Source organism: Pungitius pungitius, chromosome 15 (genome assembly GCF_949316345.1).
Source record: "Pungitius pungitius chromosome 15, fPunPun2.1, whole genome shotgun sequence".
In the NCBI taxonomy this organism is placed as follows: domain Eukaryota; kingdom Metazoa; phylum Chordata; class Actinopteri; order Perciformes; family Gasterosteidae; genus Pungitius; species Pungitius pungitius.
Window position 1 is genome coordinate 4,939,597 of NC_084914.1, and position 17,345 is coordinate 4,956,941.

The 17,345-nt window shown below is 43.8% G+C and overlaps 2 protein-coding genes across 5 annotated transcripts; one reads left to right on the plus strand and one right to left on the minus strand.

Annotated features, from left to right (window-relative positions):
- The first annotated feature begins 6,466 nt into the window (after positions 1 to 6,466).
- ackr4a (atypical chemokine receptor 4a) lies at positions 6,467 to 9,965 on the plus strand. 2 transcript variants are annotated; one of them, XM_037458354.2, is made up of 3 exons: positions 6,467 to 7,198; positions 7,983 to 8,091; positions 8,307 to 9,965. In XM_037458354.2, the coding sequence occupies exon 3, from the start codon at positions 8,308 to 8,310 to the stop codon at positions 9,433 to 9,435; it is 1,128 nt and encodes a 375-aa protein (XP_037314251.2). In that variant the 5' UTR covers positions 6,467 to 7,198; positions 7,983 to 8,091; position 8,307; the 3' UTR covers positions 9,436 to 9,965. The 2 variants fall into 2 exon arrangements, with proteins under 2 accessions (XP_037314251.2, XP_037314255.2); XM_037458358.2 differs by lacking the exon at positions 7,983 to 8,091.
- Positions 9,966 to 11,282: 1,317 nt separating this feature from the next.
- Positions 11,283 to 17,050, minus strand: e2f5 (E2F transcription factor 5). Of its 3 annotated transcripts, none has more exons than XM_037458361.2 (8): positions 16,778 to 17,050; positions 15,397 to 15,506; positions 14,975 to 15,136; positions 14,422 to 14,512; positions 13,398 to 13,731; positions 12,673 to 12,810; positions 12,339 to 12,377; positions 11,283 to 12,213 (listed from the first exon to the last, which is right to left on the minus strand). In XM_037458361.2, exons 1-8 carry the CDS (start codon positions 16,904 to 16,906, stop codon positions 12,134 to 12,136), a joined length of 1,083 nt encoding a protein of 360 aa, XP_037314258.2. In that variant the 5' UTR covers positions 16,907 to 17,050; the 3' UTR covers positions 11,283 to 12,133. The 3 variants fall into 3 exon arrangements, with proteins under 3 accessions (XP_037314258.2, XP_037314257.2, XP_037314256.2); XM_037458360.2 differs by having other exon boundaries at positions 11,283 to 12,210; positions 14,404 to 14,512; XM_037458359.2 differs by having other exon boundaries at positions 14,404 to 14,512.
- Between the last annotated feature and the right edge of the window lie 295 nt (positions 17,051 to 17,345).

The following is a 17,345-nucleotide window of genomic DNA, read 5'->3' on the forward strand; positions in this document are numbered from 1 at the left end:
TATAGGTAAGTAGACCTTCTGTAAACTAGGTTTTTTTAAGTAGACCAATACTTTCAAGTAAATTAAGAACATTGGTTATTTTTCAGACGTGGACTTAGTTACCCTGGTCCTTAAACCAGTCATCTGGTGCAGTGTGGGTTGGGTGTGGGTCCTTGTACTCGGTGTCGGGCTAACGTCCACGCTAGCTGCTAATTGTTTTGCGTTGAGGTGATACTTGAGGCTCGATGTGAATTCCTTGTTGCACAGCTTGCACACAACCACGCTCTTATCGACGCTTCCATCCGTGTGTTTATTATAACAAGATTTCCCATTCACGGGCCACCCGACACGGTCTCATCAGCTTCTTCGTTCATGTTCACTGTGGTTTGTTGTTGTCTGAAGTCATGAACGCTACTTGGTGCTCCAGTATAATCGGTCCTCCGAAACTCATCCAGTGAGAAACGTTCCGCGGTGCAAAAAATGTGTGTGTAAAAATGCGTAAAAAATGTTTAATGTGTTATTTTTTGTGTAATTAATTAATCTTGATTCACATTGTAATTACTTAATCTTAATTAACGCGCTAAAGTCCCAGCCCTAATTTAAACACAAGTTGATCTTTTTTCCTGAGTCACTTCTAACTGACTTTTCTTGTTTTTATTTCTCAGAGAGAATAAACTCAAACCGGAACTGAAGCAGCACGTGAAGAGCATGAATCTTCTCTTCAATAAAGCTGTTCTCTTTTGCTTTGCCTTTTACCTATTTGGTGACAATAATCATTACGTGATCAATACTCCCCCATTCTTCTATGCAGAAAGAAATGACAGCGGTTCAATTGTTTCTAATCTAAAATACTATTTTGGCAGTTAGATATTTTTTCAACATAAAATCTTCATTTCTGTTAAAAAAAGCTAGTGTTTGGTTTTCAAAATAAAATGCCATGTCCACCCTCAATCAATCAATTGAGTTTATACGGAGCAGGCAAGAATTATTAGGGAAGGAAATTAAACTCATATGATTTCAAACTAGTAGTTTTCCTATCGTTAAAAATCTGCTCAGTAAATGTTATAATTCTAGAAAATGCTTACAAATGTCTTCTGTTATCAGGATGGACAACAACGTAATCGTTTACTCTGAATGTGCTTAAGTATAAAAAAAATTTGCAAACAAAATAAAGTTCTTTAAATAAAAATACACAGAGTGTCTCTCACCTTTGTTGTTCAAAATTAGAAACCCAGAGGTTGTATCCTTAATAAATAACAGTTTGATTCTTATGTTTATTACTTCTCGTAAAACGGGGTAAACATTTGAACCTCTTTTGTGTCTGTGGGGCTGAAGAGGAACCTTTGCCATCACTTTATGCCGATACTGAATACAACTAAAGGCATTTCAGCTTTGTTGATTGATTGAACAACTACATTTTGTATGCTAAGCTAAACCTGTCCTGTTTGTGACTTAATGTGCAACAAACAGACTTCTTATCTAACTGTCAACTAGTAAATAGAATATTCCCAAAATGTAAAGTTATTACGGTACATTTCAATGAGTGTAGCAGCATAAAGCTGAAAGTTCACAGGATACTGTTGTTAAATGTTGAGCTTACTGCCACCAAAGGTCTCATTTATAGTGAATTAAACAGATTTCAACCCACTTGGGAGCAGAAAACTGTGATGACAAAAAAATACAATCAAGAGAAATGTGTTTCATGAAGGAGGCTGAAACACGTCTGATCTTCAACACCAATCGTCTTTGTATCCCACTCATATATTTTCCTTCCTGACAGCTTTACTGTCATTAACTCCTAAGGGAGACCCACACTGAGTCCTTCTCATGACCACTCAAGCTTCTATAAAACGTTCATCTGATGTCACGTTCAATTGTGCTCCTTTTGGTTTATAGTCTCTCCTGAAGTCATTCTTATCTTTTATTAGTAGTTCTATAACGTTCTAGTCGGCCTTTGCTTCCCTGCAGAGACGGAGGGACCAATCTGTTCATTTGAAACAAAGACGCTTTACAGGGAGCAACGTTTTGATCATTGTCGTCACTCAGGGAGCAGCTGGGAAAACTTGTAGTGGAACAAAATGTGTGAGAAGGTGAAGGATCATCTGTCCATCACTGTTTCCTCTCTGAAGCTGTGAGCAACAACGGCTTTTGACCATAAACACAAATCAACTTTACAAGCGTTTCAATAGCAGTGCCATTTTATTACAGATGATCAAATGAAAGCAGTGCACATGTGACGGAGCAGTGACATCACCAGGACTCATATCCCTGGAAGTAGCTGATGAGGAGAATCATAATGAAGCAAATCACAGAACGGAGATCTCAGTCCATCTCTCTCGATGAGGGATTTCCACAAAACCAGAATGATCTACAGACAGAAAGAAACACAGAGAAGAAGGAGACGTGTCACCAAATGGCTTCAACCGACTAACTGAGAGAATTGTGGGACTAAACGTGACTTGAAATGGCATCTTGTCGGCTTCTAGTGACGCGTTAGTTTCCAGAAGAGCAGAGGACGAGCCCATCGGGGTCCTGGGAGGAGCCTCAATGACACATTACAGAGGGGGGGGGGCTTCTACTTACTCTGGGGGAGGAGGAGGAGGAGGAGGAGGACGACGACGAAGAGGACGGGCCAGTAATTAAGACATTTGAAACATTTCAGACTCACCTATTTACTCAAAGAAATCAAAGTTCCCCTAACCTCAAAAACCATTAAATGAAACCGTTTCTTTATAAAACTATGAAGAAACAGATGGAAATGATAAAAAACAGATGAATAAGTTTGAATTCTCAATAAATGTGGTCTTACATAGTCTCCAAGCACACTAGTGAATCCTGGTCCCCATCCGTTGTTGGAAGGTTTCTTCTGTTTGTTTCCAGATTGTTTCATGTTGCCCACCTTAACGTTCACCACATGTATAACAATGTGTAATTGTCATCTCCAAACTGAACTAAACCTTTGAATAATGCAGTCATTTAGATCACATCATGCATAGTTAGTAGTTAATATAACAGGTCTACTTACTGAGTACCTAAGGGGAAATATGTAAAGAAAGCTAAGTGAGCCTAAAGGGAAGAGAAGTTAGAGGCTGAGTTGTTAATAAACTACACTGAGAGTATGTTTTCTTAAAAATTAACCGATGATCTCAATACGAGAAGCTCATCAGAGTCGATGTTCTCACCTTAGCACGACGAGGACCGATCCATCTGGAGGCTCCATCAGCAGACGGGAAGGCTGTGATGAGCAGGAAGACCTGCAGAGACAACAGGACCAGCAGCACGCTCTTCTTCATGGTGAGTGAAGTGGAGAGTTGGATACACGCAGGTCTTTATAGACTCGCTGGTGTTTGATCAAACAATAGACAATTTTAAATGATTTCACAAGTGCAGTTTCATCATGTCAGAGGCACCCTGATGTTCTTGTTTTTCCTTTCCTGTCGTGACCTCTTTGCTGACGTGTCGGCCCGTTTCAGTCATTAAACCGTGCGCCTTTCTATCAGAACCAGGTTTGTATTGATCCTTGGTGGACGAATGTTGCACAGAACACCCTGGATATGATGGAAACCAACACAAGTAGTAACAACAAGGTGCACACAAAGGTACTAATTCATGCGATCTGTTGATGACAACTGGGGTCACAAAGTGTCGTAACAAGGGAAGTGAACGTTGTGAATTTTGACATCCTCAAATGAATTGGTTATTTTATATCTTGCGTTTGCATCCTGTTGGCTTCACAGATCCATTGATACCCAGCATCCACATCGCCGAACATTTTAGAAGATTTAAAACCCGTCACAGGCGGGCTGGTGCAGGTGGAGGCAGGACTCAGACTTTCAGGCAAAAGTGTTCTTTAATAATTCCAAGAACCGGGGACCAAATGGCGACGCGCAACATACACACAGGCGACACTTAACAATGACGCTACATGGGACACAAGACACACAGGGCTCAAATACACAAGGGAGGTGCAGGGGATTGGACACGGGTGGAAACAATCATGGACACGCAGACGATCACCAGGGAAGACAGGACAAGGCAGGAAGTGAAGCCACCCCACCAACACGAGACATGAAACTACAAAATAAAACAGGAAGAAAACCCAAACCGTGACAAAATAAAACAGCTTCAACATGTGAACCAGTGACTTTATTTTCTAGACATGTAGAATAATAGAAACTACTTGTAAGTAACGTGGCTTATGACTTCTCTTCTCTAAAGAACAATCACTGTTTATGTTTTCTGTGGCTCGGTGGTGAAACTCGACATTTGATGCTGCACAAAACTGGAGAAGGAAGTAGTTATCCTAAAAAAAAACAGAAAGGGAAACAAGCCGTGCTCAGAGGGGAGTAGTCACACCCAGGAACACTTCTTCTCAAGGTTCCCCCGGGTACAGTATCTCTGTTTGGTTCTTCCTTCTTTTGAATGTCGTTTTTGTTATTCAGGTCGAGCACAGATCTGGTGTGCTGGACTTTTTTTTCTGTTTGGGTTTGAAATCAAACAAACAAAACGTTCACATTCAAATCTGAATACTAACGAAAGCTTTGAGATGATGCACCCGTTCACCTTCGCAGTGTTTTAACACACTTCGGAGCAGAAAACTGTGATAACAAAATACCATCAAGAAAAATGTAATTTATTGGCCAGGGCTTTCATGAAGGAGGCTTTTAGTTCATTGTCGCTCCTGAAGTCATTCTTATCTTTTATTTGTAGTTCTATAACGTTCTAGTCGGCCTTTGCTTCCCTGCAGAGACGGAGGGACCAAGCTGTTCATTTGAAACAAAGACGCTTCACAGGGAGCAACGTTTTGATCATTGTCATCACTCAGGGAGCAGCTGGGAAAACTTGTAGTGGAACAAAATGTGTGAGAAGGTGAAGGATCATCTGTCCATCACTGTTTCCTCTCTGCAGCTGTGAGCAACAACGGCTTTTGACCATAAACACAAATGAACTTTACAAGCATTTCAATAGCAGTGCCATTTTATTACAGATGATCAAATGAAAGCAGTGCACATGTGACGGAGCAGTGACATCACCAGGACTCATATCCCTGGAAGTAGCTGATGAGGAGAATCATAATCAATCAAATCACAGAACGGAGATCTCTGTCCATCTCTCTCGATGAGGGATTTCCACAAAACCGTTATGATCTGCAGACAGAAAGAAACACAGAGAAGAAGGAGACGTGTCACCAAATGGCTTCAACCGACTAACTGAGAGAATTGTGGGACTAAACGTGACTTGAAATGGCATCTTGTCGGCTTCTAGTGACGCGTTAGTGTCCAGAAGAGCAGAGGACGAGCCCATCGGGGTCCTGGGAGGAGCCTCAATGACACATTACAGAGGGGGGGGGGGCTGTGCTTCTACTTACTTTGGGGGAGGACGAGGGTGATGATGACGATGATAATCTGGACCACGCTGTAATAAAGACATTAGGAACATTTAAGACTCACCTTTTAGCTCAAAGAACATCGGTAATTAAAGTTTTAAAATATAAACTCCATCCCAGTATCCTCACATGGGCTCAGAAAAATATTTAATGAAGAGAAAACCGTTAAACCGATGTAACGATTCATATTCTTAATAAAGTTGGTCTTACCAAGCCTGCAAGATGGCTATTAAATCCTGGTTTCGATTCGATGGAAGGTTCCTTTTCTTTTTTTCCAGATTTCTTCACGTTGCCCTCCTTCTCGTTCACCACATGTATAACAATGTACAATTGTCATCTCCAAATCTGAACAAAATCTTTGAGTAATGCAGTCATTTAGATCACATCATGCATAGTTAGTAGTTAATATAACAGGTCTACTTACTGAGTACCTAAGGGGAAATATGTAAAGAAAGCTAAGTGAGCCTAAAGGGAAGAGGAGTTAGAGGCTGAGTTGTTAATAAACGACACTGAGAGTGTGTTTTCTTAAAAATTAACCGATGATCTCAATACGAGAAGCTCATCAGAGTCGATGTTCTCACCTTAGCACGACGAGGACCCTTCCTTCTGGAGGCTCCATCAGCAGACGGGAAGGCTGTGATGAGCAGGAAGACCTGCAGAGACAACAGGACCAGCAGCACGCTCTTCTTCATGGTGAGTGAAGTGGAGAGTTGGATACACACAGGTCTTTATAGACTCGCTGGTGTTTGATCAAACAATAGACAATTTTAAATTATTTCACAAGTCCAGTTTCATCATGTCAGAGACACCCTGAAGTTCTCGTTTTCCTTTCCTGTCGTGACCTCTTTGCTGACGTGTCGGCCCGTTTCAGTCATTAAACCGTGCACCTTTCTATCAGAACCAGGTTTGTATTGATCCTTGGTGGACGAATGTTGCACAGAACACCCTGGATATGATGGAAACCAACACAAGTAGTAACAACAAGGTGCACACAAAGGTACTAATTCATGCAATCTGTTGATGACAACTGGGGTCACAAAGTAACAAGGGAAGTGAACGTTGTGAATTGTGACATCCTCAAATGAATTGGTTATTTTATATCTTGTGTTTGCATCCTGTTCACTTCACAGATCCATTGATACCCAGCATCCACATCGTGGTGAAACTCGGCATCTGAGGCTGCACTAAACTAGAGAAGGAAGTAGTTATCCTAAAAAAAAAAGAAAGGGAAACGAGCCTCTTACTTGCAGATCTTGATGGATTAAAACCTTAATGTAGTCATCCACATTTCTCGTGGTTTTAGCTGTGGCAAGTTTATTTTCTCATTCAGAATGTGAGTGTAAAAGGAAATACAGTAAATACACCATTGTTTATCGCTGTTACCAACCAGAAATACATTAACAATGATTTTACATGTTATATTTTGCATAAGTCTGAACATCTGTGTTGTCTTTCCATTGCCGAACTAAACTTTCTAAGTCGTTAAAGCTTAAGTTAAACCTGCATTTTCTTTCTGGTGTCTTTTTTGCACATTAAGCCGTTGTTCCCACGGTTCCTCTGGTGTTGAGATGCCCTCTACGTGCCTGCTTCCCTCCTTGTGTAAACACGTTCATTCCAGTTTAAAACACAACTCATTTGGTTTCAGTCCACCGTCACTTGACCCCTTTCTCTCTCTCTCTCTTTCTCTTTCTCTCTCTCTCTCTCTCTCTCTCTCTCTCTCTCTCCGAGTCATCTTTTCCCAGAAGTGTGCGTTTAGAGCGATAAAAGACCGGGCTGCACTCACAGCTCGACCGAATCCCGTCTCTCTCGCTGGAGGAATAAAACCACTGGCCGGTAAGACTGCTTTCTCAACTGATTATTGGGTTTATGAGTCAAATCTGCTGCGCTACAATGTCCCTTCACTTCTGATTGTGGTCATTTTTGTTTGTGCTAAACTCCCCATTGGTGGTTTTCCTAGTTGATCCTTTATTAGATAATCTGAGGACAACACTTGAAAAATACTTAAAAACATCAGTATAATGTTAAACTGCGGTTTGGAGTAGCGGTGGTATGAAGTACAACTTGATATATTTGTTGGGGGGGGAACTATTTGAATATTTCGGTATCTCTCGAGGATTCAGTAGGCCTTAGGGCGTGAGCAGATTACTCATAAAGTTAGTTCAGATGAGGTCAGAGTAGATGACTCTACGCATCTGAGAAGCCTGCAGCCGTTCATCCTTCCTTTAATATTTGGTCTATTCCCTTCAGCGATGAAGAAGCAGCTCAAAGCCATCAACGAAAACGAAAGTAGCGACTCAGTTATCGATTAAATGGAATCACTTCATGGTCTGAATCGAACTACTTCACGCACTGCTGGCTTAATTGTGAAAACAAGATTCTCGACTAAAGTGGCCGGTTCCTGAAGCTGTGCCACAGCGTCTGTGTGTGAGTCTCACGTTACATAAGTCTGTTTTCATCTCGTCTGTGACGCGTTGCGCATTCCACATTTGGACTTTGCACGCCGTGCTCAGAGGGGAGTAGTCACGCGCAGGAACACTTCTTCTCAAGGATCCCCCGGGTACAGTTATCTCTGTTGGGTTCTCCCTTCTTTTGAATGTCGTTTTTTTTTGTTATTCAGGTCGAGCACGGACCCGGTGTGCTGGACTTTTTGTTTGGGTTTGAAATCCAACAGAGAAAGCGTTCTCATTCAAATCTGAAGTCCAACGAAAGCTTTGAGGGCACATTAGGTGAGATGATGCACCCGTACTCGGGGAGTCTTTCCTTTGCCACTGTTCATGCGGCTAATATTATTGATATTAACATCTACCTCTTTACTCCTTAAACTCCATGTGTGTGTTATTTATCTTTGAGTTGAGTAAAAGCCAATCGGACGGAGGTAGAAGAGCGGCTCAACAGTGTCTAACATTTCCGAATGTCCCCCCTCGCCGCTCCGTGTGCCCAGCATGGACGCCCCAGAGGAGGACGACTACTTCTTCTACCACGAAAACATCAGCCTCAACCTCAGCTACGATGACTACCCGGCCCTCTGCGAGAAGGGCGACGTCCGCTCCTTCGCCGCCGCCTTCCTCCCCGCCGTGTACGCCGCCTGCCTGGCGGTGGGCCTGGCGGGAAACGGCTTGGTCGTGGCGGTCTACGCCTGCCACAAACGCCTGCGCACCGTGACGGACGCCTTCCTGACCCACCTGGCCGTGGCCGACCTGCTGCTGCTCTGCACGCTGCCCTTCAGGGCGGCCGACGCGGCGCGGGGCTGGCAGCTGGGCGGGGTCGCCTGCAAGGTCGTGTCGGCCTGCTACTCGGTCAACTTCACCTGCTGCATGCTGCTGCTGGCCTGCATCAGCCTGGACCGCCACGTGGCGCTGGCCGGGGGCCGCGGCGCCGGGCGGGGCCGGTGGCTGCGGCGGGCCATCGCCCGGCGCCACTGCTGGAAGCTGTGCTCGGCGGTGTGGGCCACGGCGCTGGTCCTGGGCCTCCGCGATTTGATCCTCTCGGAGGTCAGGTGGCTGTCCGACCGCAGCGTCTGCCTGGCCGTCTACCCGCCGTCGATGGGCCGGTGGGGGAAGGCCGCCCTGGAGGTGGCGGAGGTGCTGCTGGGCTTCCTGCTCCCGCTCCTGGTCATGGCGGTCTGTTACTGGAGCGTGGGCCGGGCCCTGCGGGGCCTCCCCGCCGACGTCGGCGGCAAGAAGCGCAGAGCGGTGCGCGTCCTGCTGACCGTCGTGGGGGTGTTCGTGGTCACTCAGCTGCCGTACAACGCAGTGAAGCTCTACCGGGCGATGGACTCCGTCTACGTGCTGGTGACCCACTGTGTGACGAGCAAAGTGCTGGACAAGGCGGCCCAGGTGACGGAGAGCTTGGCCCTGACCCACTGCTGCCTCAACCCCGTCCTCTACGCCTTCGTGGGCTCGTCCTTCAGGCGGCACTTGATCAAAGTGGCCAAAAAGGTCAGCCAGAGGAGACGAAAGCAGAGGAGGAGGAGGAGGGAGGAGGAGGAGGATCCCGCGCAGGACGGGGAGATGGAGATGTCATTTAACTCCCACGGCGGATCCCAAGAGACAAACACATTCTCCATATGAGAAGTAGTGAAAGGTCCCAGTAAAAGGGAATTGTTTGGGCAGTTTCAGTTTGAGCAGCAGTTGAGGAAATCGCTGAAATTGCACCCTTCTGTTAAAACTTTAATGCCCCCCATATCAGGAGGTTGGTGGTTGAACCCGTGTTTACTTTCAAGGACCAAAGACATGTACGTTTGTTTCTATTGATGAATGCGAAATACAGTTGTGTTTCTGTTTGGAGTGATACACATGACACACATTGGGACCTCATGAACCTCCTCTTTTTACAACACACAGGTACAAAATAACTCTAAGAAAAAGAGACATGTCTATAAACGAATGAATACGCTGGAACTTTATTCTTTGTAATGCTTTGTAATATTAAGATATTTCCTGTTAGGAAAATAAATCCTGATTTCCTTAAAGTTACACATCTGGACAGTTTACAAACCAGATGTTGTATGAAAACACGGCTGCATAAATACTAAGGGATTTTTTTTTTTTAATTCTTGAACTATCTACTTTCTCACAATGTATTCCTTTCAGAAATTCCTGAAAATTAAAAGATATTGCATATGAGCTTGTGGCCTTCTTTCCTTTCATGTGGGACAGCAACGTGTTCATTCCCCAAAATTCCTCAGAACATCCGAGGCACATTTCATCCCTGCAGCCACATCTGCCGAACACACTGGAGAAAAAAAAAAGAAGCTTGTAGCAACTATTTTTTACGAGGTGGTTGTGATTTTCTTCATCGCTGTACATCTTATTTTGTACAGATGTTTTCCATTAAGACCGATTGAACCCCTCGGGAGGACTCGGGCGTGGGTGGAGAGGGAGGATTGTAAACATCCAACCTTTGATTACACTCTGGTGAAGAAGAGAGCACGGCACGCTGGCTTTTGAAGTCACCGTCCTGACTGCGACCCCCGTTACGGGGCTTGTGTATGTGTGTCTGTGGCCTGCGCTCCTTTGGGAACCTCGGAATGCAGACCCTGTGAATGCAATTTGCATCGCAGTCTCTGGAGTAATATGTGGTGCTTGACCACGTTGACCACGTGGAATTCAGCCCTGTCATCAGTAACAGCCTTCCCTTTGCTGCGCTTCCTGACTGCACAACAAGAGATTCAAAATCCAGCATTTTCCATGTTATCCCTCAAAAGGGAGGTTTGATGACCACCTGGAATTGTTTCTTAGAACCTTTTAAAGTAGTGTAAGGAATGTGGTTCACCATTGGAAGGGGATTTAATGACATGCAGTTAAAAAAAAGCCTGCGGTTATCAACAGGATGAGGATTTCAGATGTCGAAGAATGTTTTCAAAAGGTGGTACTGGTAGGATTTAGTAAATAAAGAGGCAAATACATTCCATGCAGACTTGTTGGAGATTGTGTCAGAAAATACAAACGGTCTGGATTTCTAAATTAGACATAAACACAGCCGTATATACTTTGGATCTCTGTTTTTTTTCTCGTTGGACTGATGAATAATGCGGTCGGTTGTGTCATTAATCTCTCATAGAAAAGTAAACACAATGAGTTTTTACTTAATTTAAGGCTTTTGGTGGATGTGATTATGAACATGGTGCAAATGAAGTGAGCTGCTGGTCGCTCGCCATCACGCGAGTGCTCTTGTGTGGAAACAATTTCACTGATGTTTGCAATGTGTTAACAGAGAAAAACACTTCAACTCGGGGCTCAAACAGTTTGTGAGTGATTAACAAGGCCTGTGTGTCTTAATACAACCGCGACAACTCCCAAACAAACAAATCTTCACCTGACAAAAGCACAGTAAACTTTGGTTGATTGTTTTTCTTCCCACAATTTTAATGTTCAAACTAAACTCAAATAATTATTCAGATAGTTTGCGAGTTGGTTCCAAATCGTTTATTGAAGAAAAAAAAACATTCAAAACTGTGCAAATAAAGACCAACGTGTCACAAATAACATGACTTGTAATAAAACAATACAAAAATGCCACTTTAGGCTTGTAACATCATAAATATGTCCGATTCACTTTTATTACAATTAAGGCAGTCAACCAGCAATAGGGACAACATTGTTAAATGTTCTTAAATTAAAGACTTTACTTATTCAAATATATAACTAATTATATAAGGATGTATAAAAAAAGAGGCCCAAAATGGCAGTGTAACAATAATTTAGAAAATAAATCTCTCTGCCATTTTCACATTGAGAACAAGGTCACAAAATGTAACCAAAACATTCACTCATTAAATACTAGATGACTTTTCCTCAAATATAACCATTGAATTGGATAAGACTTTTACACAAAATTATATTTTAAAGAACCTCAAGTTATTTACAGACAGAACTGTACTATCGACCCTGTATCAAATGTTAGAAAGCAGTAAACGCAGAGTTGTGAACCCTGTGAATTTCAACCAAGATGAAAACAGCTTCACAACCCCGCTGTTCATGAACAGAAAGTAGCGCTGTTGAATAGTCTCAGAATTCCCACTGGATGTGGAAAAATACTAACATGTAAAAGTGCAGTAGGAGGCTGAAGGATTTGTCCCGTTTTACTCATTTCAGTGATTGATATTTTACCCGGTAAAACCCCGCCAATGGAATGTTTGATCATCAGCAGTGTGCGTAGCAACATCAGAACAAAAATGGGGGAAGTCATCTTTGAATTGTCTTATGGGGAGGAGAAGGTGGCTCCCGAGGTTGTAAAAGCACGCCGCAGAGGAGGCGCCGTGAGCCGTCAGTAATTCAGGATCTGCACGTCGAACAGGTCGCACACTCCCTCGTTGTCGTCCAGTTTGAAGCTGTAGTCTATTTCTGCTTCAGGAGAGAGGAGCATCGGCAACACAACACGATTACAACGAACACCGATGGAAAGACGACAAAGAGATATATATATATACATACATATATATTTGTATATACAGCTTTGGCCCGGTTCTTACCATCGGTGGACATTAGCTCGTCAATCAGGTCCACAGCTTCTACAAGAGAATTAAAACATGGTTCTCTTTCTCAGTATATGCAACATTTACTGCAACCTATGTGTCATGAATTCATAACCATCAAAGCTGGATAAACGTTGCATATTATGAAAACCAATTTTTGCCCACCAGTCCTAGTCCCAAAACCAGGGATAAACACTCAAAATAAAAGCAAACCTGGATCTCAAAGCCTTCACGGAACCTGAACCGAGTGTGAGGAAAACATCAAACTGCCCCGGAGCGTCACACCTCGCACGCCATCACGAAGCGTGGAGCTGTATCGCCGAGCTCTTACCCTCTCTGTTGTCCTTCACGTGGTCTCCGGCGGCACTGAGCTTCAACAGGCTGCTCATGTCCAGCACGGACTGGAACTCTGGGCCCGTCAGGTCCATCTGCTGCTGCACCAACACGGCTGCTGCCTGACTGTGACACTCTGCAGGGAGCGTCGGAGGAGCAACAACAAGCCTTAGCTATACAGTCGAGAGCTCAAGTGTTTCCATGGAGATGCATTAACATTTCGGACCTTGCAAATCAAAGTATTTTTGTGAAGGCTACGACATGCTGCATAACAACCTCAACCGAGGATTGTCATTCCAAAGGCTGACAGAGGCAACCTTTGACCCTCTTACATTGTGATCACGTTGTATTTTACGCAAGCAATGACTTCCCCTGTTCTTGCATGTCAGGACAATATATCCGCGGATATGTCTGAGTCAGCTGATAGAAAGTACACTGTTAAAGAGGAACAATGAACCAAATTCATTTTCAATGAAAGACTTTTGTTTCGTGACTAACTAACCGCAACAATTTGAATGCAACATGGAGATTTGAAAAGAATCTCAGTTAATAATTAGTCAATCATAGGGTTAGGGCAAAATCTTCTGCTCCAAGTATCATTTTGAATGTCAAAGTAAGATCAAATAAGTGTAAAGTTAGGCTTTTGTTTATTGAATTGTTAAATCTGCAATAATTGCATTTAGTGGTTGTCTAGAATGACTTAATGAGCATTACTGTACTTACCCATCTGCACATCAGGAGGGCTGGACGACGGAGTCAGCGCTTCACTGTATCCTGGCAGCACCACCTGGTGGTCTGAGCAGAGCGAGTCCTGACTGCAGAAGGAGGAGGTGCTGGTGCTGGTGCTGGAGGCCGAGTACACCGACGAGGAGAAAGGGAACCGCTGCAGGCTGGCGGGGGTGCTCGGCGGAGTCGGCATTGGACCCATGTCGTCAGTGGGCGGCACGGAGAACACCACGGGTATCGCGGAGTCGGAGTCCCGGTTGATCAGCATGACCTGGATGGGGGCCGAGGTGCTGCGCAGGTTGACCTGGTACCGGTTCTGACCACCCCGGCCCTGAGGACCAGCAGTGGAAATGAGTTTGTCATTACAGTGGCTACAGATATTTGTATATATTACATTTCATCTTTTGTTGGCCACGACTCTAAAGTTTTGATTCACTCGCACTGCATAACAGCCAGTCGCAGCAGGCAGCGGCTTCCAATGACAACATTCATTGTGTGATCAGCACCAGAAAACAACAGCCGGACTTATTTTGCAACTAGCTTGTGAACATAGTGGCGCAGTGCAAAAGGATTATAATGATGCTCGGAGGATGCTGCAGATTTAAATGAACAATATGTTGGTGTTACGTTGTCACAGTGAACAAGAGTTGAGATTTAGAGCAGGATGTTTACGAATGTAAGCTCCTCCAGTGTCTTAGTGGAGTTTTTATGTTCAGCTCAGCATGTGCTTCACTAATCAAGTTTGAAAACGGTCTTCTAATTTTGATAAATATTACAGAAAATACATGCCAACGTGTACAGAACCCCATCGCTTGTTAGCTGGTTTGATTCACATGACGAGAATTCACTGACACTAACAACATGTCACATTAGCCAGCTTTCACAACACACTACACGACGGGGAATACATATGGGGAATCCTGTCCCTCTTTAATGTCGACATGGTGCAGAACTAAACGACCGATCGATCAATGGAAAAAAAAGCATGTGCGACGAGACCGACCGTTTCAGGTAGCGGTACCTCCAGCTGGGTCCCAGCAGGAGCCACTACAGCAAGAAGAGTCTCTCCGCTGAAAGCACTGCAGATGTCTTCATGTGTGACAAATTTATAAGTGGAGAGGCGTTAAGCGTTAAACGGGAGCTGGATTACTTTGGGGAGGAAAAGAGAGACAGTAAACTGGAAAAACAAGACTGCGAGCACTTGGCAAATCAGGATTAGCCCGACTGTGATTTCACAAGAGACTGACAATTCCAATTATAATATAATCCTCGCTTTCAAGCGTTTTCTGAGGAGCAAACAAAAGGATAAGTATGTTGGTTTTCCTCTCAAATGAATAATAAATCCTCTGCAGTTCTACCAACTGTAGAAAGAGACAAACGTAAAGCCTCGGTAGTAAATGCTTTCCACACCGAAGGCGTTCAATGTTATTGCAAAATTCTAATGCGTTTAATCATTCGTACATGGGAAGTAAAGAAATACACACATCCACTGGCTGAGATGGACTAAACCAAAACTAAATAACATTAAAATAGCTACAAGGCTCCACTTATTGGCAGTTGGCATGAAAGGATATGTGCTGGTGATGGGATCCTGGTTAAAGTGGATGATGTTCTCCTCCAGCCACGACTTCTGGCTGTCCAGCTCTTTTTCTTGAGCCTCCAGGTCAGAGATTTGGGCCTTCAAAAGGTTGACCTGCTCTAGCACCTCCTTGGTTTGGCTGCCTGAGTTCTCTCCTCTGGACACAGGGAAGATCACAGAGCAGAAAGCATGTAGAGCGATGACAAGTTGGGTGTTACTCCACGTTGGCAGGGCCACAGGCAGCTAAGAATTTCATCGGTCTCTTAATGCGTCAAAATGTTTTATTTCAAAATTCAATGCCTAAAAGGGTAGGATGAGAGATTCTTTCAAATAATTCACATTGGCTGTAAGAGTTCAAAAGGTATAGAAGGCATTGACTTTTCGGTAAGAAAGCAAATATCTTTTTTTTTTCCAAACCTCCACTGGATGATGTTCTTGTTTTTCTTCTCGATCAATCCCACTCCTTCCAGTACGTTGGTGATGTCATATATCCGTCTCTTCTGCTTCACCGCCAAGCTGTCAGCAGCCTGTTTATTTAGACAGACAGTTTCATGTCACTGAGTGGATGCTCCATATGAACAAAGCTGACAGAAACCGCACAGACACTTTGAACGGGCTGTGACAGGAAACTCTGAAATTCTGCAGGATAAACAAAGCACATCACATCAAGGATTTGGCAAATGAAGCTGCACAAACTGAAAGTGAAACCCTTCGGCGCGAAGGAGGAAGGAGGAGGAGAAGGAGGGAGCGGGTCTAAGAAGCCCGCTGTGTAAACATTAACAAGTTTTGGCGCTTGGGGGAAACTTCTTCTAGTGTGATGACAAAAAGGTAGAATCGTGTTTACCCTTCAGGGAGGCGAGTACATAGCTACAACAAAGTGTACCTCGATGTTTGAGAAGTGAGGGTCCAATATGTCCATTTACTGTATTTCTAGCACATATACATTGGAAAAGAAACATGGTGGGAAGGAAAGTTTCAAATAAACATGGACCGCCAACTGTTTTTAACTTTCGGTTAATTTGTGGATCATCTTGGTTATTTTAGTCTAGAAAACATCACAAAACTTCAAATGTGCTTCTTTGTCTGAACAACAATCCAAAACACAAGCAGGGAAGCAGCAAACCTGGAGAAACTGGGACTATGCTTTGCTTTCTTATTGTCATAATAAGAAAGCAAAGCAAAGCAAAAACACATGTGAATTATTTCATAGTTTTAACCCTAAAAGGGCCCTAAAAGCTGGGGAGTAACCCGTAGATGTGCTGTTGGCGACTCTTGGGCAAAGTGAGTGAGTTCTGGGTTTGAGCGGATTTGGCTGAACTGTGCTTGGCTTTGGTGAACAGAGGATCCAAATACGTAGTTAGTCCTGATTTCATCAACATGGTATTCAAATGCTCTGCCTCGTGACTTTGGGTTATTGTGTTAGTCTACTCTCCACTGAAGGAGAGATGTCTTCTATTTTATAAAAAGTTACAAAAGTTTTTTTTCTAATAAATCGTTGTAATGTGATTTTGATTCATTTAACTATATATTTAAAAAAAAAGTTATAAACCAGTTAACTTTCCTTAACCATCTGACAGAAAGCTAGAAGCTAAACAGGTTTTTTTTTAACGGCTCGGGGGTTGTTGTTATTGAACCGAGGCGGTAATGGCCGCCGGCCGGGCCACCTGTTAAACAAATCAATGCACCTGACCGGCGCTTGTGACTGACGGCCCTTTGTTGCCGAGGGGCCCGCCGAGGGACACCGATTCATTCCCCGCAATACGACACGAAGCCGCCGGCCGTCGCCCTTTTCACTGACCACTTTCAAATCAAGAGCGCCGTCCTTCGTTTCTTGGAGCAGGCTGACGAACTTCATCGTGAGGAGACCCAAACTTTTCTTGTGGCGACTCGGTGTCGCGCGGACGGTCTCCGTCGCCTCGACCTCCATCTTACTTTTTCTTCTTCTTCTTCTTCTTTCTTAACAACGCACGTTCAACCGTTTAAACGTAGACAAAAAAAAACACTAAGGGGACGCTCCCAACATAACGTGTGTTATCTCGACGGGCCGGCGGTAGGAGCTGTAGGGTTTTTAAATCGAAGGACGTTACATTAGGGTTGCCATGGCAACCGTTGATTTCTCTACTGCCCCCCCCCCCTCCCCCCAGCCAGTGATGCCCCTCCTCAACCGGAATCTGGGCCTCCCCCTTCAGCATGACTCTTACTTGATTCACTCTCATTTAAATCCAGTTTTTATTCTTTTTGGAAATCATCATGAAAGGGTGACGGACATTGTACTGCATATTTTTGGATTAAATATGCTAACTTTAAATGGATAAAGTTTTATAAATATGATTTATTTCCCATCAAACCCTGTGTTTTATCTTACA

Coding starts and splice junctions, on each gene's coding strand:
- ackr4a (XM_037458354.2), top strand. CDS start 8,308: ATGGACGCCCCAGAGGAGGACGACTACTTCTTCTACCACGAAAACATC.
- e2f5 (XM_037458359.2), bottom strand. CDS start 16,906: ATGGAGGTCGAGGCGACGGAGACCGTCCGCGCGACACCGAGTCGCCAC. Junction 15,507..16,777: donor GCGCTCTTGATTTGAAAGTG/GTCAGTGAAAAG, acceptor CTAAATAAACAG/GCTGCTGACAGCTTGGCGGT. Junction 12,811..13,397: donor CCCTCCTGATGTGCAGATGG/GTAAGTACAGTA, acceptor CGCTCCCTGCAG/AGTGTCACAGTCAGGCAGCA.